The 26,033-nt window shown below is 33.6% G+C and overlaps 4 protein-coding genes across 4 annotated transcripts; 1 reads left to right on the forward strand and 3 right to left on the reverse strand.

The window, feature by feature from the left end:
• The first annotated feature begins 2,789 nt into the window (after positions 1–2,789).
• On the forward strand, positions 2,790–9,089 carry LOC146931624 (RING/U-box superfamily protein). The gene is made up of 15 exons (XM_085703133.1): positions 2,790–3,366; positions 4,277–4,349; positions 4,942–5,069; positions 5,365–5,480; positions 5,628–5,688; positions 5,866–5,932; positions 6,038–6,115; positions 6,216–6,373; positions 6,455–6,514; positions 6,669–6,762; positions 7,483–7,650; positions 8,010–8,338; positions 8,432–8,548; positions 8,631–8,797; positions 8,881–9,089. The coding sequence occupies exons 1-14, from the start codon at positions 3,181–3,183 to the stop codon at positions 8,730–8,732; spliced, it is 1,737 nt and encodes a 578-aa protein (XP_085559259.1). The 5' UTR covers positions 2,790–3,180; the 3' UTR covers positions 8,733–8,797; positions 8,881–9,089.
• A 749-nt stretch (positions 9,090–9,838) lies between these two features.
• LOC146931625 (Leucine-rich repeat (LRR) family protein) lies at positions 9,839–11,447 on the reverse strand. Its single transcript, XM_085703134.1, has one exon. The coding sequence runs from the start codon at positions 11,377–11,379 to the stop codon at positions 10,111–10,113; it is 1,269 nt and encodes a 422-aa protein (XP_085559260.1). The 5' UTR covers positions 11,380–11,447; the 3' UTR covers positions 9,839–10,110.
• Positions 11,448–13,865: 2,418 nt separating this feature from the next.
• Positions 13,866–17,216, reverse strand: AAC3 (ADP/ATP carrier 3). Its single transcript, XM_085703135.1, has 4 exons — positions 17,170–17,216; positions 15,746–16,210; positions 14,886–15,257; positions 13,866–14,408 (listed from the first exon to the last, which is right to left on the reverse strand). The coding sequence occupies exons 2-4, from the start codon at positions 16,187–16,189 to the stop codon at positions 14,112–14,114; spliced, it is 1,113 nt and encodes a 370-aa protein (XP_085559261.1). The 5' UTR covers positions 16,190–16,210; positions 17,170–17,216; the 3' UTR covers positions 13,866–14,111.
• A 1,348-nt stretch (positions 17,217–18,564) lies between these two features.
• LOC146931627 (protein kinase and Mad3-BUB1-I domain-containing protein) lies at positions 18,565–25,997 on the reverse strand. Its single transcript, XM_085703136.1, has 14 exons — positions 25,891–25,997; positions 25,653–25,794; positions 24,790–24,947; positions 23,495–23,585; positions 23,213–23,323; positions 23,036–23,123; positions 21,959–22,062; positions 21,801–21,872; positions 21,576–21,665; positions 21,337–21,494; positions 19,920–19,974; positions 19,706–19,840; positions 19,494–19,615; positions 18,565–19,288 (listed from the first exon to the last, which is right to left on the reverse strand). The coding sequence occupies exons 1-14, from the start codon at positions 25,962–25,964 to the stop codon at positions 19,099–19,101; spliced, it is 1,590 nt and encodes a 529-aa protein (XP_085559262.1). The 5' UTR covers positions 25,965–25,997; the 3' UTR covers positions 18,565–19,098.
• Positions 25,998–26,033: the final 36 nt, after the last annotated feature.

Here is a 26,033-nt window from a genome sequence, read left to right on the forward strand (position 1 = left end):
CGAAGTATTTTTGCAGAGAAAACCGAGATATATAAATTTTTCAACTTTGAAAATCATTAGCGTGTTTCATACCATAAGAAAAAATTCAAGTAATATTGAACGTGAAAAGACTCGAATGATCCATTTTATTCTTCAATTTTTTTTTAATGTTTTTTTTTTAGGGAATTTTTTTTTTAATGTTGAGAATCAACTAAGTCGCATTTTTTGTTTTCATAAAAGATGTAGTATCAATTTATTCCAATTTCAATATTAATATTTATATATTACTACTACATTGCAAATGCATATTTTGTTCTAGGTAATAGGATCGTTTCTGTCATCCAAAATTTTGAACTTTTTTCTATAGTCATGTATAGTTAAAACGATCCTATACCAATGTTTTAACTACTACATTGGTATAGGATCGTTTTAACTACACACGCAACGACTCTACACAATTTTCAAACAAAGCAAACAAATTTGCAAGTGTGCATGTTTTAAATTGATGATAGGTCACCTTACGTTATTCTTAGCACATTTTTCAGTCAATTTCAGTAGGTTTTAGCAGCAAAAAGGAGGAGTATCAGAACGATTGCCTATGATTTCGGAACTTTTGTAATGTTTTCTATATTTGAGTATGTAATTATAGTTTTCCCAAAACATAGCAATTTTATGGGGTTTTTGAAGTAATTCGCGGAGAAATCATGCAAATCGGCAAATCAAGAACATCCAAAGATTTGTGATGACTTTGGGAAGACCAAGAATGAAGATTCAAGAGGCCTCAGGAGACTTTACAGTGGGGGGAATTTTGTTCTCAAGTTCCGAGGCAAGTTATTTGAAGACAAAGACCTAAAACGACGGAAAACTGAGCCCAAGGAGCAGCACCATGCACCTAGAGCATGTGCTATGCGCCTAGAGCATGGCAAAAGGCTACCATGCGCCTAAAGCATTTTTATGCATCTAGAGCATGGCCTTTGTTTGTCAAACCAGATCAACACAATTGGGTTGTTTATCCTATTACTCGTTGATCCACTACTCGTTAATTTATCATGCTTGTTTCCAACCACATTTCTTGGGAAAACCAAAAAGCAACCCATAATTTCTCGTTTTTCTGTCGAAGCGGAGTATCTTTCCCTCTTAACTCTTTCTTCTAGATTGCAATGGTTAAAATATTTTGTCGATCTTAGTATTGATCATCCTCAGCCAATCACATTGGCGGAACCCCAAATTTTCATGAACGTACCAAACACATTGATGTTGATTGTCATTTTGTTTGTGAAAAGTTATATTAGGTCTTATGAGTCCTTCCTATCTCCAATGTTTTTACCACTTGGCAGACATTTTTACTACTCAGATGTGATTCTTACGAATACTTACAAGTTGAGTCTTCTTGAGATTTCAATCTCACCTCTAATTTCCAGAGGGAGTGTGTATGTGTGTGCGCGCGTGTTAGAAACATATTGTGATAATTAAAAGAAAAATCAAGATCAAAACTTACCATTTTAATATTATGACATAATAAAATACATTAGATATTCTCTCAAAAAAAAAAATACATTAGATATGTCTAAAACGTACCAAATCAAGGCCACTATGGTATATGCATACATATTATTATGATATGTATTTTCTATTATAATTAATAACATGCCATTTTTATAATATTTAATTAATTATGACAACAATTTTTAATTTAATTATAATGATATCATGTTTGTTATCATGTGCGCATCAAACACCTGATAGGATTAATGTTTATCATGTCCTTATCATATCATATCTCTATCTATCTTTATATCATATCCTGCCTCTATCCTATCCTGACCATCAAACGGACGGGTTATCATATCAATTGTATTTTTTTTTTTGACACATCATATCAATTGTATTTATTATACACAATAGGAAAATTAGACAATCATTTAATTTTCTTTTCAATTACCGATTCATCGTAGAAATGACTCCATCTATTTATATGAAAAACACATCAATAAAAAAAAATACAAATTCTGATACAAAATTCGTACCTCCTCTATCATTTTACATACCATGAAAAACGAGATTCTCAGCAGCCGCTCATACCACTCATGCTCAAATCCACCATATTTTTTTTAGATAGATATTTATGCATTATACTACAAATGCAATAAAAATACATGTGATGATCCAACGAATCTAGTAATTTCTTTTATTTGTATTTATTTTTTACTTTATTTCAAATGAAAAAGAAAAATTTTACACTCAATTTTTTTTTGCCAATATAAATTTAGTCTAACTGATAAGAAGTTGATTTATACCTCGCAAAAAATGTGAGTCCAACTTTCATCTTAAGGCTCTGGTGTTATTTGGTGTTATTCAAGTCGTGAATGAATTTTAGGCTAACTCATCTAATTTTTAATTTTTATGAAAAAATAAGGGGGATTAGTCACTTTAGTCCCTTTAGTCCCTGAATGAATTTTGGGAATTAATCACTTTAGTCCCTGAATGCAGAGAAATTGCAAAACAGTCCCTGAATGTAGACTCTGTTGGTCAATTTCAGGGACTAAAGTGATGAACGGAGTCTACATTCAGGGACTAAATTGACTAACGGAGTCTGCATTCAGGGACTAAATTGACTAACAGAGTCACATTCAGGGACTATTTTGCAATTTATCTGCATTCAGGGACTAAAGTGACGACTTCTTTCCTATCGAGGGACTCAAGTGACTAATTCCCAAAAAATAATTATAAATTTTGTTTTGGGTTGCGCGTGTGAACACTTCCCAAAAGGGCGCGTATATAAAACCTCCCAGCTGTAGGAGACCAAAGCCAGCATGACTTGCAAACAACACAGTTACACCAAACCTCGTCAACTACTGGAAAACCCACAATTCCATTTTTTGTTTTTTCCTTAATCCAATCAAAAAAATTTAATCTTTTTCATCATCACAATTATTATTCTCAATTTTTAATTAGTACAAAGTTGTTTTCAATTTGGTTGAAAACCTTGCTGTTGAAGCCAATTTCGTTATTTTTCTCTAGTCGTTGCGCTTTCACTGTCTTGTGACTCGTTGTTGTGACTCGTTGATTCACTCGTTTGACTCCTTTTGAAGCAACCCTTTTGTTTTCTTAATCCATTTCCCTTGATGGGTTTTGAATTTTATTGTTGGAATCAGCTAATTGAATTGGGAACTGGGTTGTGACATAACATTCTTTTCAGACATGGTTTATTTGGGGTTTGATATGGTTGAGGTTGAAGCTCAAAGGTTGGAACTTTGTTTGGTTAAGAGGAAGAAATTTGGTATTTTGCGGAGGACTGTGTTTGGTTTGTTGGTGTTTCTGTTGTTTCTTAGTCCTGTGGTTGGTCTCAGACCATTAAGGGATAAAACTGGTTCGTGGGGTGATGAGGTTTGTTTGTTAAATTCTAGTTTATTTTAGTGCTATTTGATGTAGTTGTTTTGTGTTTTGACTTTATTGTTACGGATTGTGGTAACTGTGGATGACTATTCTAGCAAGTTAGAACATAATTATTGTTACTAGTAATGTTGTTTTGGCATTAATGTTGATGATCACTCCAGTTGTATTTTGATTTGCATTAGGTGTCACTGTTTTCTCGGCTCTTTTGATTTTGTCCTGTTGTAAATTTGGGAACATGATATTTGGTGTTTAAGATCAGATTAGAATAAAACAAAACAATGTGGTTTGGTCAAAGGGCTAAAGGTGGTTTGATCAGATTAGAATAATATCAATAGGATGTCTAGAAGATATCAAATTAGCGCTTAACTTTTTTTGAAGAGAGAATCAGGTTGAATTTTAGTGGATTAGGAAAATAGTACTCGAGTATTCTTTATCGGATTTCTATGTCAAAATGTACTTAGATGTATTTGGATTGACTTTGTGCTTCACTTTTGATGAAGTGCATTTTAGCTGAACCTTGAAATTGTTTGAGGGTAGAGAAATTTCATATGATTCTCACAACCAATTCTCACTATGTTATCGTACTTGTAAACAATCATTGCTTTGTTTTCAAATAATTAGCTGCTCCGTTTTTTTTTTTTTAGTTGTGCACATTGGCACAACTTGCATTTATAAATAGCTGAAACACTTTTGAATCCACAAATGAAAAGAAAATTAGATCTTTTAGGACCATTTAATGTTGATATGTGGTTTAGATTCAATACCTTTGGAATTCCTCTGAGGACTTTGTTTTACCAAAAGACATGCCTTTAGTGCTACTGCTAATGGACTTTCCTAAACCGATATTTAATGTTTGTGGCAACTTACATCCATTTTCTTGTATTGGCATTGCTTTTTTCAGTGGATTTTTTCTGGAAAAGATGAAAGCGACATAGGTCCATTTTCACAATGGAATATAACTGGAACTTACAGAGGTTGGTATTCTTATAGAAATTTATATTTAGAATTTTAGATTGATCGCGTTGAGGTATATTTTCAGTCTGGTATGCACATTTTTCAACAACCAGTTGTATAAATGGTTACTTAGATGCACTATTGATTGTTGAGCATGTGTTTCTTGCATGATTTAATGTCTTATAAGGGGGATATATGATTGGAGAATAAACTTAGAGTTTTCAACAACCAGTTGTATAAATGGTTACTTAGATGCACTATTGATTGTTGAGCATGTGTTTCTTGCATGATTTAATGTCTTATAAGGGGGATATATGATTGGAGAATAAACTTAGAGCCAATTTGGACAAACTTTTCAACGAGCACTAACAGGAAAAGAAAAGTTAAAATGATGTTGCAATGAATACAAGTCTTCTAAATAATAGCTTGCTTTACAATTTGAAATAAATCTTTGCACCTCAATTTTTTTCCAGAAGTGCTCTTATCTTACTAAAATATGCTTCATTTTAAGTGACTGTGTCATCTTCTAGTAAACTTTGTTCAATAAGTTTTTTTGGAATGGGTGTTTGTCATTTTGATGATGCATATTGATATTACTCTCCTTGAATGCAGGGACGTGGAAGTTTTTAGATACTACCAATGGCTCTTATAAATATCCGGACATCAGAAAAATAAATGGAAATTCTGTAATTGAATTAGTTAGTACACCCACAAAGATAACTGGTGTACATTATGTGCAGGTGAGATGTTGAGCTATATAACTGGTTTCATAAGGAAGTTGGCTTTTGTACGCAACACATTTTCCTGTTTTGCTTTATTATTTGTTTTTAAAATGATGTTAAAAATTTTCACTTCCCAAGCAATTGGTTCTACTTGCACCAAGAACTTCTTTTTTCATTACAAATTTAAATCCAACAGAAAAAAAGCTCTCTAAATTAACTCGACTGCAAATGAAAGTTTGGACTGTGTAACATCTCAACTGAACATATTGTTACTCTTCTAAAGTTTTATTTCTCTTTTTCATGTTTTTATCAGGGGGTTGTTATATTCCACGATGTGTTCGACAACGAATACAATGTTGGGGGTGCCCAAATCAAAATAGAAGGTGTATATATATGGCCTTTTAGACAACTTCGAATGGTAGCCAACAGGTGAACAATATGCATCTCAAGTTTATATCATACCTTATTGCATTTACATGTCTTGCTCTGATGGGCATAATCTATTTACAATTGAAGTAGAAATAGGAAGTATATCTAATGTACTGGGGAATTTCTTTTTGTTTTCTTCTTTTGCAGCGGAAAAGAGGGAGGGTTGAATCAAGATGGAGATTATATTTTATCCAATCCATATCATCTGGTATTGCATCTTTCTTGATGTATCGCTCATCGTTGGCATTTGTTATAACTTATAGCATACAATCATCTTAAGAAGCATGTCTGATTTTAGTGATCATTCTATGATCTGTGTTACTTTTGGAAGTATAATGAACATTCAAAATGCTTAGTTGCTATATGTTTGGCTTGGTGTATACAGCTTGGAGTTTTCTCATCTCAAGTATTCCAAGAATCTTCGCGACATACGATGTGGAGAAGAAAGCATTGTAAGTTTTCTGCTTTTACTAGTATATATTGAATAATTTTCTTCTTCCCTTTTTGGTTGGTCCGCGTTGTACTACTAACTTGTTCTATTTTTGCCCTCTCCGCAGCTCCATTGCATGGCATGGAGAAAAACTGTAACGTTGAAATTTCAGCACGGGTTTCACGCTTGTCATCGTCAAAACATGGTATGTACATGAGTTCTCTGAGCGTTAATAAGGATTTATATTTAAATGGTTTGTTATTTTAATTTCATTATTAACCAATTTGTTAAACACTTTCTTATAGATGGGGAGCATGATTCTTTTCAGCTGGAAGGATTAATGGAAAGTCCGTCTGTGGATGACGATGGAGATTGCATCTCACCATTACAATTAAATGCAACATCTATTAATATTGGAGTCTACTACAATAAAGCAGTGAACTATACCTTGATGGTTACCTTTGTATCCTTCCATCATCAATATTCTCTTTAACTTTAAGCCAACATTATTGTCTCTGTGTTAGCTCCTTAATGTATATATTAGGTCTCATTCTTGCAAGTTCTTCTGTTGATTCGGCAAATGGAGCATAGCAACACACAATCTGTAATAAATTTCTTCCAAATTTTATTTTAAATTTCACGTTATAGATTTAATCAATGGAATTAATATATTGAATGAATATGCTGGAGAATGTTCAATTAATTAGTTTATAGATATATGGATATAAAAACTGAATACGATTCTTATATAACTGCAGGGGGCAGCGAAGGTTTCAATAATAATGATTGGTCAGCAAGCTATAGTGGATGCTTATCTTTGCCTTGTACATCTGACTGCAGGAATACTAGTTGGTAAGTTTTGAAACAAGTGTCTGGGATTTTCATATAATCATTTAAATAATTTCAACAAACTTTTTCCTCGCTAAAATTTTCACCTGTGATTCAAATTCCGCTTGTTACTTATTTTTTTTTTCAAAAAATCATTTTTAGAATTTTCATCTGTTTGTTATAGATTTTAAAAAAAAAATGAGAATATGAAGAAAAAAAAATCTAAAAACTGCTTTGAATCAGAATCTGTTCAGTAGTTTCTCTTGAAAATCATTTTTGATATTTTTCTTTTAAAAAAGTGGATTTTCATCATGGTAAACAAACACAAAATATCTTCTTTTTTCTTTTTTCAAATAAAATCTCTACAAATTAATCTCTAAATAATTGAATATCAAAATCACCTTTTTATATTTCGTAACAAACAGTTTCTAAATTCAAATTTCCTCTGTCCTATTCTAGATCCTATTATTTACAACATCCAATTCCTAGAACACATTAGAAAGTTACAGCATACACACTCTTTAGTTTGCTCATACCAGTGTAAGCATATTGTAACTTAGTTTGCGGTAGGTTGTAGGTTCACAATCATGGCTCTCATTTCAACTGAGAGAATATTATAAATATTATCGTGTTCAAATTAATTGCAGTATATGGACATAATTGTTACAATAGATATGACTTCAGTTGTTGATTATTCTCTTTCAGTTAGATAGTCTGATAATTGTCTTTACTTTTGCCCTGTAGAGTCCTTGTTCAATGCTTTTGCAACCGCCGCATTCTTCAAGTTTGTAGTTTTCTCAATATTTGAGATGAGATATCTCCTTGCCATTTGGAAAGCAAGTCGGCCATTGAGTAACGGTGAAGGTTGGGAGACAATGAGGCGTGAGCTTTCGGTTTTATACAGCCGTTTCTGTAAGTTCTCGTATAGAATCAAATTTTCTGTTAGCAATCTGTTTTTGTGATCTCATTGTTACTCATCATGTGTTTGCCATGGGGTCTTAAGGCCTGTTTGAATAGACTTTTTTGAGCTTATCTATTGGGATAAACACTTGTCAGACTGTTTAGGAAAGTCCATAAGCTGTTTTATGCTTATTTTCATAAGCTCTCCAGGAGAGCTTATGAAAAACAGTTTACAGCTTATATGAAAACAGTTTGACTTTATTCTATCTTTTGTTATAGAAATAGTTTATACATAAACACTTAGGTTATAAATGCGTTGTTTATCCAACAACCAGTGCCTTATTTCTTAAACTGTTTAACTTTTCGTGCAGATGGGATTCTGTTGGGCGGTATTCTATTCATGTATGAATTCCATAATTATTTGAGACCTATTCTGCTTCTTGTATACTCCTTTTGGATACCTCAGATTATCACCAATGTTATTCGCGATTCACGCAAACCATTGCATCCTCATTATATATTAGGCATCACCGTTACTCGGCTAGCAATCCCATTATACGTTTTTGGTTGTCCTAATAACTTCTTGCGCATAGAACCAGATCAAAGCTGGTGTGTTTGTTTGGTTTTATTTACTGGATTTCAAGCCGCAATTCTCCTTCTTCAGCATTACCTCGGCTCCCGTTGGTTCATTCCTCATCAGGTTGGGCCTAACTCTCATCTCAATATTTTATAACCTCCTTTTTACTAACTCGCCTTCATCCAACAATCTAACTTTGTTTTTCATGTTTTATAGATTCTACCTGAGAAATACAGCTATTATAGGAGGTCTTCTCAGGATACAAATCATGCCACGGACTGTGTTATTTGCATGACAGCCATTGATCTCACGCCGCGATCAAATGATTGCATGGTACGTAAATAAAATTTTTGTGCATTCGAATTAATATTTGCAATCTTGATCAAGTCTAAGACACACCAACTGTTATATGCAGGTGACGCCTTGTGATCATTTTTTCCACACTGGCTGTTTACAAAGATGGATGGATATAAAGATGGAGTGCCCAACATGTCGGCGCCCACTCCCACCTGCATGAATAGATTTTCGAAATGTTAATATCAATAGGATCAACTGACACCTCCCAACTCAAATATAATTTCGGTAATATTCTTACGAAAAGGATTTTGTTTTTAATTATTGTTTGTTTTCTACTTTTTACAAGTTTTCTTTCTTTTGCTTGGCAGGTTGGGATATAATCAAAATTTGGTATAATTGAGCTTCAGCACAAAGCTGATATACGGCACTTCTGATAATTGTATCATGCAGAATTTGTTTATAGCTGATTAATAGTTTTTTTTTTTTTTCCCTTCTTTTAACTGGGTAGTGGTTGTGTCTATGATTAATAATAAATATAGCATATCAGAAATTCCATAGGATAATATTTTGAATTTCACCCCTGCCTTTCAGTGGATTTCTTTACTTTCCATATATGCTATAATTTCAGTGCAATTTTTAGGTCAAATTATGTGGTTGGGAAATGAGACTCCACTAAAAGTAGTCAATCAGGTTCTCCACTGGCCATGGATCAAAATATTGGTGGATATTTAACACAAATAAAATGGTTAAAAAAACACGGATGACTCGCTAATATTGAATGAAAAAAAAAAAATCACATTTCTGAATTAAAAAAAAAAAAAATCCTTATACCTTCACCCTTAATGAACCTAGGAATCCCACAAGGCCATATATGTTTGATGTATGTAAGGTGGGACATGTGAAAAGTGATCTTCGTCTAAAATATGTAATTTCATCTGAATATTTTGTATAAAACAAATTTACCTCTAAATCTCTATTTGACTAATGTAGTAAAAAATAGGGTAAAAGTCGTTTTGGTCTCTAAATGTGTGACACTATCATGTTAGCATCTAAATGTATTGAAATTGCAAACACATGTTAAAGTGTCTCTTTAGTTAGTCATAAATGTGTATTTTTCCTATTCAATTTAGTCCATAAATTTCAAACAAAAGAGATCCTTTTGGAATCTATTTGCAATTTTGATATGTTACGGATAAAATGATAACACCTCACACGTTCATATACAAAGCAAATTGTTCATTTTGCTTAAAATTATGCAAAGTTTTAATCAAACGTTTCTTTCATATATAAGTTTTACATCAAACTTATATTTGGAACTCAAACTCATTTTTGGAATAAAAATATCTAATCATAAACTATGCCACTTTAGACTAAATTTTGATCAAATAATTTTACAAAATCAAATTATTCAAAGTTTGACAAACACACTCAACATACATTCTAATTCTGTCCAACATAACACTTTCCAAGTAACGAAGATTATGATACAATACAGAGACATGAACTATCACACCACTTTAAAAACGAAGTATGTACAATATCATTACCTAACTTAAATTTGGACCTTTATTACATCAACATAAACACTTAATTCAATGTCAAGGATGGCTTGGTGCAACAAGAGGTGCAGCAGAAACAGGTATTGCTACTGGTGAAATTGCAGAAGGTGGAATAGCCATAGAACCAGCACTAACATTATTCCCAATACCTCCTTCAACACAACAAAGCTCAAAGCAATCAACAGGGTGTTCAAGTTTGGCACTACATTCCTTTTCACTCCTCTGCAGTGCCTTCTCTGGCAAGCAATTGCGGCGATCATCAAAAACTATCTTCTTTGATGTCAAATTCTTACAAATTCCCTCTTCCTCACAGAAGAAGTTGTAAGAAAAAGTGAAATTCACCAAGTTTGGTAACTCACAAACTCCGACAGGAACTATTCCACTCATCATATTATGTCCTAAATTTAACTGCTCCAAATGAGATAACCCTGCAAGACTATAAGGTATAGGACCAACGATATCGTTGAAACTCACATCCAACACTCTTAATTTGTATAGAAATCCAACTTGCTGTGGAAGACAACCTGAGATGCTTGTATTGATTAAGAGAAGTTCTTCCAAAGTGTCAGCGAAGTTCACTATGCTTTCTGGTAAACATCCTCCAAATTTGTTATTAGCAAAAACCATAACAGATGCTTTGCTTTTTCCTAAATTTCTTGGAATAGAACTTGTGAAGCGATTGTTGTTAAGGAAAAAAGCATCGAAAGGTTTGTTGAAAAGCTCAGGAGGCAATGGACCTTCGAATTCATTGTAACGAAGGTCGAGATAAGTAAGGGAAGGAAGGGAAAGCACGACCGAAGGAAAAGGTCCGACAAATCTGTTGTTGCTAAGGTCAAGCTCATAGAGATGAGTTAGGTTGGTGAAGGTTTTCGGAATGATGCCACAGAAACGGTTGCTATTGAGGTGGAGAAGTGAAAGGTCACATAAGAAGGCTAACTCTTCCGGTAGGAACCCGGCTATGTCTGCGTGGTTAAGGTCAATGCCGGCTACAACTGTTATTTTAGGATCATCAAGAGATGGAGCACAGTAGATACCAGTGTAGTTGCAAACTGAAGGACCTACCCAATTTGAAGTGATGTTTTTTGGGTCTGAGTAGATCACATGCTTCCATGCTTGCAGTGCAAGAAATGCGCGGTAGAGTCTTGGGTTTAATGGTGAATTATGGATGTGGTTGTGCTTGTGTTGGTGCTTGTGACTGTTGGTTATACTGTGTTTTGCATCAAGGTTGTTGACGAAACAAGACAAATATAGAAAAAAGAGGAATAACACACAAGTGGTAAAGGAATGAGAAGATGAAGTTGAAGCCATTGTTTTGTGAAAATGAGTGAAGCAATGTATATATTTATGTAGGAGAATGTAGGGCTCTTTCACTTTCAAACCATAAAGGCATAGTCTTTTGTTCAATCATGTTGTCTTTTGTACATGTTTCTGATTAGCATAATCCAAAATGGGTTGAAAATGATGGATTCAGATTTCACACATTAAATGTTAACGCAATAATTAATGTTTGGTTGTCTGCTCTTGAATCAAATTTGTAGATTATTTAAAGATAATTTGATAAAAATATCAATATGACTGGACCAATCTACAATCAATGATCAAGATTGATTAATGTGTGTAAATGCATGTAATTTTTTAAAAGAAATATTTTTTTGACATCAAAATTTTGATGTCGAATATGATGTCTTTTGATTTTTGTGTGTATTTTTAAACGTGTTTAAGTTGTATAAGATAGAAAGTAAGAGAGAAATCGAGATAAATATATATTGTCACATATAGTGTTTGTATTTGAGCTTAAAATAACTCAAGATGATTTTTTAATGCAGTTAATTTGAATTTTGAAAACGACAACATCAAATAATCACAACAACCATGTTAAAGTGATGTTTAACCGTTACAAGAACCTACGAACCAATGTTGGGTTACTTTTATAGTTGTAGGATTATTCTCTACCAATGAGATTCTAGATTAGATACAAAGTCAACAGTGCTATTGATTCTTTTTGCACTTGACTATGAAACTTTAAGATGAGGACCAAGCGCATTATAAGGACTTATCTCCTTCCATGTTGTTTTCATAGTAGTTTGAGTGGAATTTAGAGAAATTTGGTTACTTAAAACCAAAGGGAAGAATTTTGTATCGAGTTCACTAATTAGCTTCAAATTTTCAAGATCGTGTGTGGTGGCTACATCTGCTTGAAGGTTTTCATATTCAACGTCTAACAAGGGAATTGTTAGGGAGTTCGGGTAAACACTGGAAGCAACAACGAATCAATGTTTCAAGATTATAAGAGAGAGACGTCGCATCTCTATCCAAAATCTGAAGAGATTAATTATACACTCTTATTCATCATTTCACCGATTTATAGGTAATGTGATATTTAATCACTCACACTTGAAACCTAAAACAACTGATTACTATGATTATTTTCTTATCTTTCCTTTTTCATAGGGAAAATTGGTGTGTGTTTTTGTGTTACCTTAAGAAATACTTGAACACTCTAGAGCAACAAATGGCATTTTGCATTCTCAACATTGTCACAATAAAACACTAAATCAACTCAGAATTTTATTAGTGCTCATCAGCAATCGGAGACTTTGACCTGAAATAAGTAGCATTTTTAAATTGACCATAAACAAACCTCACTTCCATAGCTTCCAATTCAAATATGTCCAACTAGGATTAAATTTGAGAGTGCCTCAATGAAATTTATTTATCTGAACATAATTTTAGAACGGTAAATCATTTTACACAGAATTTAAATTTGTTCATAACACACCCCTTTTCAACGCATTTTGAATTCGATTTTAAGTAACTACACATTTCTTATTTTGAACAATTTTGAAATATTTTTTAGTCTCAATTTTTTTTAAGGAAATTACAACGAGATTAAGGTTCAAAACGAGGGAAAGAGGTCCCTCTACAATCATTAAAGATAAGAAAATCAACATACTAGTTCCATCACGATAAAAATATGTCTGCTCATAGTTTCAATCAATCTGATCCATGACGGAAAGAGCTTCCGGTAGAAGAGGCTTCAGATGGAATTCTAAGTCTTTTGAGCAAGCATCACTGTGAGAGAATCATCCCAATAATGATAGTAGGATTAAGAACTTGGTGACTCTCCAATTTCAAACCATAGATCAAACCCCAAGTTTAGTCATAACCATAGTAGACCGACCGAAATTACAAATAAAATCGCCAAGTCACTGCTTGAATCCGCCACAAGCTAGAAGCTCGATTTTAATGCAGAGCTAAACAGGCAAAAACAAATAATAAAGCACTATGAAAATTTGATTATGAATCCGTCAGTGCTTCAACTCAAGAGCTTCCACAAATCACTCTAAATATATCCTGATACAGTTGGGGATAATCTGAGAGGAACTATGAAAATTTCTTACAAGAAAATCATTCTATAGAATTTTCGTTGAATTTTTATACAAAAAGCACTACAAAAACAAAAAGATGATAAGCACAATATTTATGGTTGGTTCACCAAATGTTTGATAAAAAAAAAAACAATGAAAATGTAACTATCCAGCAATATATGCTTGAACAAACAACAAACATCACTACGATTAAGATGTCAGCTACGGCTTAGATGTGTAAACTAGGCAGCTAGTATATGTTTAGTATTTTTTTGGTAATAAGTATATGTTTAGTATGAAACTTTACTGCGATTAAGGTGAGTAAAAATAAACCGAGTCAATTTCAGCACTAAATGTAAACCACCCACCATATATAATCAAAATTTATATTAAAAAAAAAAAAAAAACTAATGCTATAGAATTGCATTTCAATAAAACCATCCGCAATCACAACGAGTATTAATTACCGAACCAAAAGGAGGTCTCAAAGTGCAAGGACTTGGTAAACACATGAAATGTAACAACCAAATGAAATTTAAGTTCATAAAACTATAATCTCTAAATAGAAAGGTCCTAAATTCTGGAAAATATTAATAACACTTGTTGATCCAAAATTATCCAAATCACAATGGAACAAACAGAAGGATTCCGGGTAATTATTATCGTCATCATTTAGCCGCCGCCAGAACCATATTTCTTTCCAAACAAGACCAGCTGCAGCTTGTCATAACCAGCAAGCACACCAGCACCTGCAACAGCACGCAATATGTTTGCACCAGCACCTTTGAAAAGAGACTTAGTACCCTCTTTTGCAACGATGGTTTGGAATGCATGCAAAGAGCTGTTATACTTCACAGCTTCTCCAGAAGTCATCATCATTCTTCTACGCACAGTGTCAATGGGATAAGAGGCCAAACCAGCACCAATTGTGATACCCCATCCCAACAGGAAACTAGCAAAGAAACTATCCTGTTAACAAGAAAAGTACCATAGATAATAAGAAAATGATGAACATTACTAAAATAATTGGGGCTAAAAGAAAGTCAAAATTGTGGAAGAACAAATTTCCCTAGTTCAATTAAAGTTTCAAGTTTAGCAATCTATGATGTCTAGGATATAAAGGTGTTTTAATAGAAAGATGTCTAGGGTAAAAGGTGTTTAATAGAAAGGAAGATATATACACATTACTGATTGCAGGTAACTGAATACTAACATGCTTACAGATAATGTGCTAATAAACTAGATTAGCATTCTAAAAGCATCATTTTCAAATTATATTTAAGACATAAAAAATTAAATATTCAAGCTAATCGTTTACAATCAACAAAATATTGCCTGACAAACATAAAATCAAAGTAAAACCAACAAAAGAGGAATAATTTTAATCTAACACGGAACAGATTAAGAAACACCATATTTCCCGTTAAAATCAAATTTTGTACATACCTGCATCCCACCAACCAAGACAACTGGTTTCAGAGAATCATACATTCCAAAGTAAAGACCACGATACACTATAATTCCAACACACGAGATGTTGAATCCACGATAAAGGCCAGCAATGCCATCAGACTGTAAGGTTTTCTTGTAAACATCAACCATTCCATTAAACTGCCTCTCACCACCCTTCTTTGCAGCCTTTGCGTCATTTGCCAAACGGGTACGGGCATAATCCAAAGAATAGACAAATAGGAGTGAGGAGGCCCCAGCAGCTCCACCAGATGCTAAATTCCCAGCAAACCACTTCCAGTAGCCATCTCTGTCTTTTTTAAAATTGAAAAGCCTCTTGAAGTAATCCTTAAAAGCAAAGTTCAGAGCCTAAAAGGAAAAGAATGAAATTAGAAATTAAAGGAACAGCTCGCAGAAACTACAGAACCAACATTCAATCACCAAAAGAGCATTCACATGCATCAAAATCAGATAAAAAAAGAGAGAAAATGTTTTGTATGTCTAGGGATGTAAATGTTAATAGCAAGGATACAAAAATAGGTATTATATAAAATCTTTTCCCTTCCAAAATATAAGCTAATCTCAATATATATAACAAGACAGCATGAACAAAACCCAAACAAGACAACACATGGAAAATCTCATGACACCGGAATCACAGTGACAGTTTTTGTATGTGGTGTTTGTATAAGTAGAGGTCAGTAAAAGAATATTCAACCATTAGATTTCCACAAATTTCTTGGTTTAACACAATATACACTTCGAGGAACAACCCTTACAACGCATATAACTTATGGATGCTGTAAGAATATGTCAAAATAGAAAATATCTTACAAGAAAAAAATTCAGATTATCACCTGAGTAGGGAAGTATCTGATAACATTAGCAGTATTGCCTCTCCACAGAGCAATTATACCCTCATCCTTCATGGTTCGAGCAAAACAGTCACCAATTCCCTTATATGGCTCAGATAACCTGCCACTTTTGAGCATTTCATCCTGGTTTTGGATAAGCAATTTAATTCGTTCAATAGGAGCAGCAGCTGTCTTTGACACAGCAGCAGACACTCCTCCCATCAGAAAATCGATCAAAAATCCAGCGGGTCCTTTCTCTGCTGGAGAAGGGACAGTAAATGACGACAGAGGTGACGCAAGTGCCAAACCAGAAGTCTGCACTCCATTAGTGAAAGTACCGGACGTAGAGTAATTCCTGTAGTTAGAGTTGGCGCTAAGCCTGGAAACCAAATAAGAATGTCCACCTATCTTCTGAGCAATTGATGGATGATGAGGTCCATCGGCCATGATTGCAGCCTACAAAGTGACCTGCAAAAACCAAAACATACCAACGATTCAAAAATTCCAAAAGTTAAAAGCAGAAAAATCACTATCAAACAAAACAGTATGCATTTTTAAATTCACAGCAACTCATACCAAATTGAAACAAATACATTTTAACAAAACAGAGAACAAAATGCATACACATAGTTAGTGTACTAGAAACATAACAATAACATAAAGCCCCAACAACAAAAAATTGATGTTCTCACAAAGCAAAGTCCATCACAGGAACCACCACAGAAAATCATGTACACAAAAATACAGAAATGAAATTCAAGAGTATATATAAACATTTGCAATGATGAAAAAAGTAATCGACAAAAACAGGAATAAGGAAAAACATTTTCTTCTATGAAGCACTAGGACACTGTGTGTGTGTGGGTTACCACTCCGGTTCTTAGTGGAAAGGGGCTATGTAATCCAGAGTTCAGTCGGGAGGTAAGTAAACCACTAGGACCCTTAGCACTGACACTTCTAATAATCCCGACACATGTGATTACATTCAATAATTCAATTCAACATGTTGGTGTTGTGTCTGAGTGTCTCGGTGCTTCACTGTTTGATACACTTGACTAAAACATACTGAAATCACACATCACTATTTAACGAATGTAATTAATAAAGATCCTAAACCTTAAACCCTAGCAAAATTAATTTACATGAAAAAGAACAAATCAACTATTACTACAGTATATACATAAATCACAGTCAAATGACACAATAATCTAGTTTAAAATTTCCGCTTCATAATCAGCTTAAAAAATCAAGTAACTAACAACAACAACTACAATAAAAACGATTGCAGAGGAAAATCAAATTCCAGTAAAAATCACTGTGAAATAATAAAAATACATGAAAAAAGCATAAAAACGAAAATTAATGGAAAATCGTTGAGAAAATGGAAATGGTGATAGCAAAAAAGAGAGCGTGAAGAGATGATATACCAGAAGAGAGGCCTCGGTTCAGATCGCGAGAGGGTCGAGAAGTGAATGAGAGTGATGACTGAAATGAAAATCAGTATAAATGGCAGCACCGAAATGAAGAGACTAGGGTTTTGACTGTAATGACGTCTTTGCCCCTCTTCTTAATTCTCTGATTGGATTGACGGAATAGAACGGAGCGGAGCGGAATAAAATGGAATGGAGTGGAACGGAGCGGAATGAAATAGAGACCCCGTTCCACTGTTTGGATATTTTATGAAATGATGTGATAATGTTTCCATTCCATTGTTTGGAAAGTGGATGGAACGAAACAAATTATAACTTTTTTATTCGATTTTCACCCTTATTTAAAATAATTTTTTTTTAGAGAATATTATTTCTAAAATCTTATCACCTTTTATTTTATAATATTGGAAAGGACTATTTATTTTATAATATTAGAGGACTTGTAAAATAAACAATAAACAATGCATGAAAGAAAACATATACATAGTAGATTCCATGTTATGGTGCAACGTACACACAAATTCTACTGATGAGCGAAAGGAACATTTGCTGGAAAAACAACAGCCAGCTTTGTTATGCTATGGTATTAGTAGGAGGAAGATGGTCAAATGTAATTAGATATATGGTTAACAAGGGAAATGAATTATGATAAGGATGTGTCTGGTTCGTAGGCAAGTAAAAGCGGATAAATGATTGTTTTTTTTTTTAAGAATAGAACTCAAGTTTTCTGATGGGAACTATTTATATTGTTGATTTATAGCTATTTTTTTACTGGAATATTGTTGATTTATAGTTTATAAACTCTTTACAGTTTTTTTGATATATATTACTTTTGTAATTTTCTATTAATTATTCATAGATTAAAAAGAAGTTCTTAATCTTCTTTCAAAAAAAGTTCTTAATCTATTAGTCATAATTTATGTACTAATAAGGTCGAATCAAAATTTGTCAAATAAAGACTATTCGTAAATTAGTAACTAAATGTTAAAACGTCACACATTATCATCATCATCATCATCATCATCATTTTTGGACAAGAATCTGACACATTATTTAAATATGATTAAATGTATATGCAAAACTTTTAGGTATGCATGGATAAATGTTGCTAAATTGACGATCATCTTGAGCCGAGGGAGTACAACCTAATTGGTATTGTAAATCCTCTCAAAATAAAAAGAGTATTGAAAAATTTAATAAAATTATAGAAATTTGAAATAATTATTGCTTGGAAGACCAATGATCATTGCAAGAGTATTTTAACTTGTATTTTCCCTTAAGTGTTTGTTAAAGAATACTGGTAGGACTTTTCGATGATTTTTTTGGTGAATAGGCTTTTATGTTGAGACTCCAGTCAAAAATTGATTGGCATTATAGGAAGAGTACACCGAATTTATGCAGAAATCTCTATGGTTTTGAGAGATCTGATTAGCCGAATTCGTTGATATACATGAAATGTCCTTCGAGTGAAACTTAACAATCATACTCACTTACAAATTACAACATTTACATATATACACTATTGAAAAAGTTACATTCCAGATGGTTACTCAAATTACATAATACAAGGGACTAACAATTAGCATCTATAGAGGCTAATGCATGGCAATTAAAAGGAAAAAACTCTTAAAACATTAGTTTGTTTCTAAAGTGAGCAAATAAGGAGATCTACCCTTGCTTCACTTTATAGTATTGTAATCTTTAACCCAATATAAATCAAGGTTAAATACACTTGCATGTGCGCGTCCCGGAAACAAATTCACATTGGAAGAGTCTTGTCCGTGACTAAGGAGCATGTGATGGAAAACAGGAATGAAATGTACCTTCCTAGTCTGTTTTTGATTGCTTGCATTGTGTTTTTGTATGTACTCAGCAGCTGCATAGACAGCTACAGCAGAAGTGGATATATATATTGATCGTAAAACACTATGCAGAACACAGAGAAACCCTTTGCTTCGCGAGTAACTCCTTGAGTTTCTTTATACGTTGAGGATCAGAGCTGATATAGTCCTGGAAGGACTTCTTCAATTCCTGCAACAACTTCCTATCATCATGGCCAGGGTAGTCATTAAGCATCTTAGTGAAGAAAGTCTTCCATAGCTCGACGTTCCAGTAACTGTTTGATACAACAACCAAATTATCAGAATAAAAATTAAAGTTGAAAACAAAAGGAAGGGTCTGCTGTGGCACCATAGCTTCCAAATTGATTTTACCAAATCGGTAGAGGGAGACTAAAAGGTGACCGAATTTTTACTAGGAGGTCCCCTAATCATAGAGTACAAAAGTAGCAATTGGATGTAACTATAAAATGAGGAATATACCGTTTAAAGGGTAGTCTGGGAAGATACACAGAACCCCCATCAGATGATTCTTTTTTAACGGTTTCCATATAGGTATTATGCAGCATCGTATGAACAACACCGCAAAGGCCATATGCATCTGCCTGTTGACAAGTGATAACAGAAGAGCAACTTTAAAGGCAGTAAATCATGAGCTATATTGCATTTGTAGTGTAATTTAAGTAGTGACTCACCTGAAATTTCCACGGCCTATCCTCCTGCATCTCAATGCATCGAAAACCAGAAGTCCTACAATCTCCCTTAAATACCGTGTGATCTGGAAAGAGATTAAGATCGATCCCTCTTCCCCAGTCAACAAGACAGAGACCCTGAAAGATAAAAAAAATGTATACACAACATAGTAATAAAGCAAAAATATATGATTGTATCTTTGAGAGAAAAACTGACCTGATCATGCCAACAACCGCTTCGGTCTAAGAACCCATCTTCTGTGAGGTTACCCCTTCAAAATAACGAAAACAATGAGTACTATCCACAAATGGCAATCATCTAAGCTACTTGACACAATGCTTCATAATTAGAACATGCATTGCACATCAACGATATCATACAAATGCACGTCAAAACGGAAATTTCTGAAGCATTTGCAAGTAGCTTTTATCTCAACCAATGGTCATAAAACACCATGAGTAAATCCTTCTGCTAGTAAAAGTGGAAAACAATGTTTGTATGCCTATACCACCATACTTTAACTTTCACTCCAGTAAATGATTAACACTTTTGCTTCAAAAGCATCTACTGAGAGGCTCTCATCTAAGTCTAACTTATTTAGAAGAGTCTTCATTCAAAATATTAAACTTTTTTTGAAAATATTCAAAATGATAAACTGCTGCACTAGTTTTGTAAGAGGGATGTAGAATCCACAAATCATTTATCTTTTAATTGTGATGTCTCTAATTGAATCCGGCATATATGCTATTTGTGGTTGTATGTAGACACAATTATGCCACATGGATGCTTAGAAATTAGATTTGTTTCCATTCCATACAACTGAATTTAGATGAAGTGATAGAAATGATCAACGTAAGAAGTTGGTTGTGGCCAAATGTAAGAGAGTAAACCATCATTTTAGTCCTGAAACTGTAGTGTGCTGTCACTTTGGTCCATGACTATGCTAAAAGTTCAATTTGGTCCTTGAATCATCAAAATAGTCCCTGAATGATACAACTATCATAATAGTCCATGAAAGATAAAACATATTATAATGTCAGGGACTTAACTGATTGACGTTTTAATGATTCTATGACTAATTTGGGTTTATAGCCCAGTTTCGGACATAAGTGACAGCATCGTACACTTTCAGGGACCAAAATGGTGGTTTACCCACTGGAAATTCCATTCTCTCTTTCTATGAGTGGTGATCAAATCCTTATTTATGCATGTCTTCTTATTACTGTAATTCATTGAACATATCTTGATGTATTTGGACAGGGGAACCCCCTGTACAGCAATACTCGAATCTATTACTATAGTTGTCCTATCCAAAATAAGGATGATACTTTACTAGATGCAGAGGGACTTTACAAACCCCACATCCTTAAAAACAAAATAATATAGTAACAGTACAAAAACAATGGGTTGATAATACCCCTACTTTTTTTAGATATAGAAGGCATACCCTCAAAATTAAGACGGGGAAAATGTTTACAATTGCACTTTAACAAGATACAAACAATGAAAAGAGACAAATTATCGAGGTAAAAGGCAAGGGATAATCGAAGTGTTAGAATTTTGATTTTACAAAACTGAGGTTTGTTAAAGTAAAGAGACACAAGCATGAACTACAATAGAAGCTGAAATTTACCTAGCATAACGAATAAGCAGATTATCAGGCTTGAAATCACCATGAATCAAGCCAACATCATGCAAAGTTTCAATCATGTGCAACATTTCTATTGTGTAATAAATGCACAATACTTCTTCCATGAATTTTCCTATGACCACATATGAGTTGATGACATCCTGCATAGAATTTTCTGTTGAATTTTAATAACACGTGATGTTGAACGAGATAATGAGGGAAATCAAAAGGAAATTACTGACCTGTAGTGTCCCATGAGCTAAATAATTACAGACGAGTATGCTACAGTCAGAATAGAGATGAATTCTATGAGCAGAACCATAGTTTGACCTCTGAAAGATTAAGATGTCAGAACTCAGAATAAGTAGATGTTCATAGAAAAGCAGGTTGATGGTATAATCGATATTGACAGAATAAGTAGATGTTCATAGAAAAGCAGGTTGATGGTATAATCGATATTGACATACTTCTCTCTCAGAGATGCGCTGATCAAGTTGACGATACATGTAAAACTCCCAAGGGAAAGCTGGTTTTTGTATCTGCCAAGTTTCAAAATGCAACCTGATGAGACAATATGTTATATTTCTATGTATAGGGGGAAAACGACTTGTAAAACCGCCATCACCTTTAGTGCCACAACTTCATCAGGATCACTGCCGACATTTGCCTTGTATACTTGAGCAAAACCTCCCTGTCCAGCACAGCCCTTGATATGGTACTTAATTCCACCTTTGGATGCCATGACAAGGACAAACAAGAGCAATTGTTTAACTGGAACTTTCGTCCAAGGAAGCAGCTTATGGAAATAAATAATAAACCTAACTCTTCTAGAAACTGTTCTGAAACATGATTAACTTTAAAAGATTAAAGGAAAAAACAAGGGATATGTATGTAATAAATTCAAACTAAACAAAGATTGCCCATTTCATAGCAGGTTCGATTTTTTAGCATTTCATACTCAAGACAACAAGATCCTACAGTTACATGGACCAATAAGATAACTACATAATTGAAAGAATACAAGACATTAAAAAAAAGGGCAACCCGGTGCACTAAAGCTCCCGCATACGTAGGGTCCGGGAAGGGGTCCCACCATTTTTGGTGTATTGTACGCAGCCTTACTTACCCTGTTTTTTACACAAGAGGCTGTTTTGAACCTGTGACCTTTCAGTCACTTGACAACAACTTTATCGGTTGCGCCAAGGTTACGAGACATTAAGGTAATGACTTAAAAACAAGTTATTCTTCTGCTCATAAACTCAATTAAACACGCTCTTAGTGTTGTTAAATAGTGGCCATATGGCAGATTTTTTGCCCTCTGAAATCTGCAATCAATAACACTGCATACTCTTGAAGTAATGCTAAAAAATTTATGATCTAAATTTACCATTTCAAGATAAAGTTTTAGTGCCATAAGAAGAGTTAATACATACTTTTTTTCATCCAGATATGAATTAGACATGCAAAAAACAAATAAATACAGACAAACTGTTCCTCTTCATAACATTTTTTTTCTTTGTTAGGAAGAAGCACCCGATCTCATAACAAAATGGTATAACGCAGAAAATATAAACAAGCAAATTCATATAAAATTCACTCTTGGATAGTTGATCATACATACACAGAAAATGGAAAAACAGTCAGACAACTACAAATATAAGATAAATATGATCAATGCTTGAGATCATGTTCAGACATCTACCTATCTCTATAACTTTATTCCTTGATGCATTCTTCAAAGTGGATAAGGCAATTTTTCCTGTATAAGATTTAGTGCTCGAACGGTACCCCTGAAATGTATTTAAAGACATGTAAGGGAACATGATCTTTGTCAAATGTATTAAGTTTAAGCATGTAACAAAGGATCAAAATGTCTCACGTCAAATTTCGTAATTAAAGGATTTATCTTCTTCAAAAGGTCATTCAGAGTAGAGGCATCCCATGGATTAATGTCATTATTTTCCAACGTAGCAGATTCTTTATAATCAACCTGAAATTATAAGTTACATAAGAATTCTTAAATTTATATTTAGAAATCTAAAAATTGAACTGAAACAGGGTTGAGGAAACAAGTGGCAGAGACCATAAAGAATAGTGATATATAAAGGTTGGCTCAATTTTTAACTATGGGATTGTTCACTTTTTCAATATGATTTCATACCTTCTGGCTTGAAGCAACCTTGCATATTTCAGAAACTCTACTGAGAAATAAGGTATGTGCCTTCTCCAACCATTTAATTGGCTCTGCATTTCTGTCAAACATGGACCAAACATAAAATTAGAACTACAATCCTAATGCAAAAAATCTCACACCAACAAATCAGAATAAAACAGATATAAAACACCACGAAAAAATGGAGCCTTTGTCACCTTCAGGCCACGTCTACGTAAACCCTCTAACAAATATATTTACCATCTCAAAATAATTGTCTTTATAATTCGAATTTGCAAATCGGTGCCTAAATGAAGTATTATTTTATTCACAGCCGAAGGATGCAAGTTTGTTATTCTTCAATCCTGTAATTTGTTTATCAACATTATAATTTGCAGGATCAAGTTCACACTTTCTTGACATAAAGCTTTGGTTAATTCAGAAAGTGTGGGAATGTTTTTATTTTCAAAGAATTGCTAATGTTGGATGATCAGTTCAGCTGGCTTCGTAAATTCCTAAAGAGTCTTGGCTCATTTTGCATCATAAAGATCGTAATGAAGTAGATGTATCTGGGAAACTAATAAATTTGGCTTATTACATTTGATTAAAAGAATGTACTGGTTCAATTGATGGGCAAGGATCTTGTTGATGGGATAGGTGTTTAAGTTCAGATATTGTACCAAATATTCTGACAAATGTACCGCAAAATTATCATTTAAATTCTATTTTTACCATCCTCTCAGTGTTTATAAGTTGCTGATATCACAAACAACGGTTTTCTCATTGCGCAACTTCTCCCTGTAAGTTGCACAGGTTCGGAATCCTAATAAGTATACAAGTTTATAAAATTTGAATAAACTCATCCAAGATGTGTATCACCCAAATACCCCATTCAAGATCTACTAGAAATAGTAAATATTCACCAACAAGAAACACTCACTATTCAAGCAACCACTTTGTTTAAAGATTCACTCACTTCTCATGGATTTGGAATGCCTCGGTGTTTCATGAAACCAGTTTACATTGTGTTGAAGCATGAGTTCTTCCACAAACTGATAGATGCAAATTAATTGTTTTCCCATTTCAAATACCTTTGAAAATTGAAACTCATTAACTCCATTTTCAAAAAATGAATTGTGAGATTGTGTGTTTCCCATGAGTCAAGGAATTCTAACTAAAACCATAGCAATTATAGGAAACTGTATTTGGAGCTTTAGAAATATAAAGTCCTTTTCCTAACAAATCATTATGCTACCATTTGCAATATCAAAAGCAGATTACAAAATGTTACCCAAAGCACTAACCTGGAAATGCCGAGCTTATAGATGGTGTCAGCATCGTGCAATCTACCCTTTGCTTCAAAAAAACATGCAGAATACACATAAAGTGAAGCATCATTGGCACATATATTACTATTCAGCATTCCTTTGAAAACACTGTCAAAATCAGCACTAACATCCATCTGCATAAAGAAACCAATAAAACCAAGTTGAGAACCTTTCAATTTCAAGGTTCCTCAAAAGCAACATGTGCTCATCACGTCCAAGCTGGCAAACCGTTCAAACAATAACTAGTTGTTACTCTTCCATTTTTACGGCCAATTATACACATATTAAGAAACAATATTCTTATATTAAGATCTCAGTTTATTTTCCTTCTAAATCTTTTGTCTCTTTAATAATACTACTCCCTATATGTCTCTTATTATTAAATTAGATAAAGTAAGAGATTAATTTCTATGCACTAACGGTGTAAATTATTTTTACACATGCATAAAATCAAAACACGCCAAATAGAAATAGTTATTTGTAGATACATTTTAGGCACTAACCTAATAATAATAATAATAATAATAGCATGGTCGGATGAATGTGTGAAAAAGTTTTACACTGTCAGTGTATACAAAGTAAATCTTAAAGATGATAGTTTAATTGACAAAATAACAGTAATTACCATGAGTTTAGTGAACATATAATGTTAGTGTAAAACATTTTTACACTGACATTCAATGAGAAACCACACTAAAAAAATGGAGTGATGTGGTAAAAACTAAAATGCTACTACTAAAATAAAAGGAAGCATGTTAATTGCAATATAATACGGTTTAGCAAGAGTATGTGAAATGTTAATTGAAATTTTGGGTAGAAAGAAAGAGTTGAAATATTACATATAGGAACCAGATCTTGAGAAATCTAGGATCATTTCGGTAGCGGTGATTGTTCTTGAATGTATTGATACAATCTCTGAGTAACTTGCTGAGATTTTGACTGGAGGAAGTGGTGGAATCTTCTAGAGCTTTTTTGATTGACCTGAATTCATTCACAAAATGCAGAAAATTGGCGAGAGTGTGAAAAATTGTGCGAGTGTGTGACGGAAATAGAGATAGAGAAAAGAGAGAGTATAACCGGAGAAAGGGTAAGAGAGGATCGTCAACGGCGGTTGTGAAAGTGGATGAGTTGCGGAGGAGCGTGGTGGCCATTGAGTTGTTGAGTTTCAGTAATGAACCAAGCGTGGAAATTTGAATCTAACGTTCTTCTTTTTAACAAAT

This window comes from Medicago sativa, chromosome 4 (genome assembly GCF_051527215.1).
Source record: "Medicago sativa cultivar Bolivia chromosome 4, Bolivia_mono, whole genome shotgun sequence".
Classification (NCBI taxonomy): domain Eukaryota; kingdom Viridiplantae; phylum Streptophyta; class Magnoliopsida; order Fabales; family Fabaceae; genus Medicago; species Medicago sativa.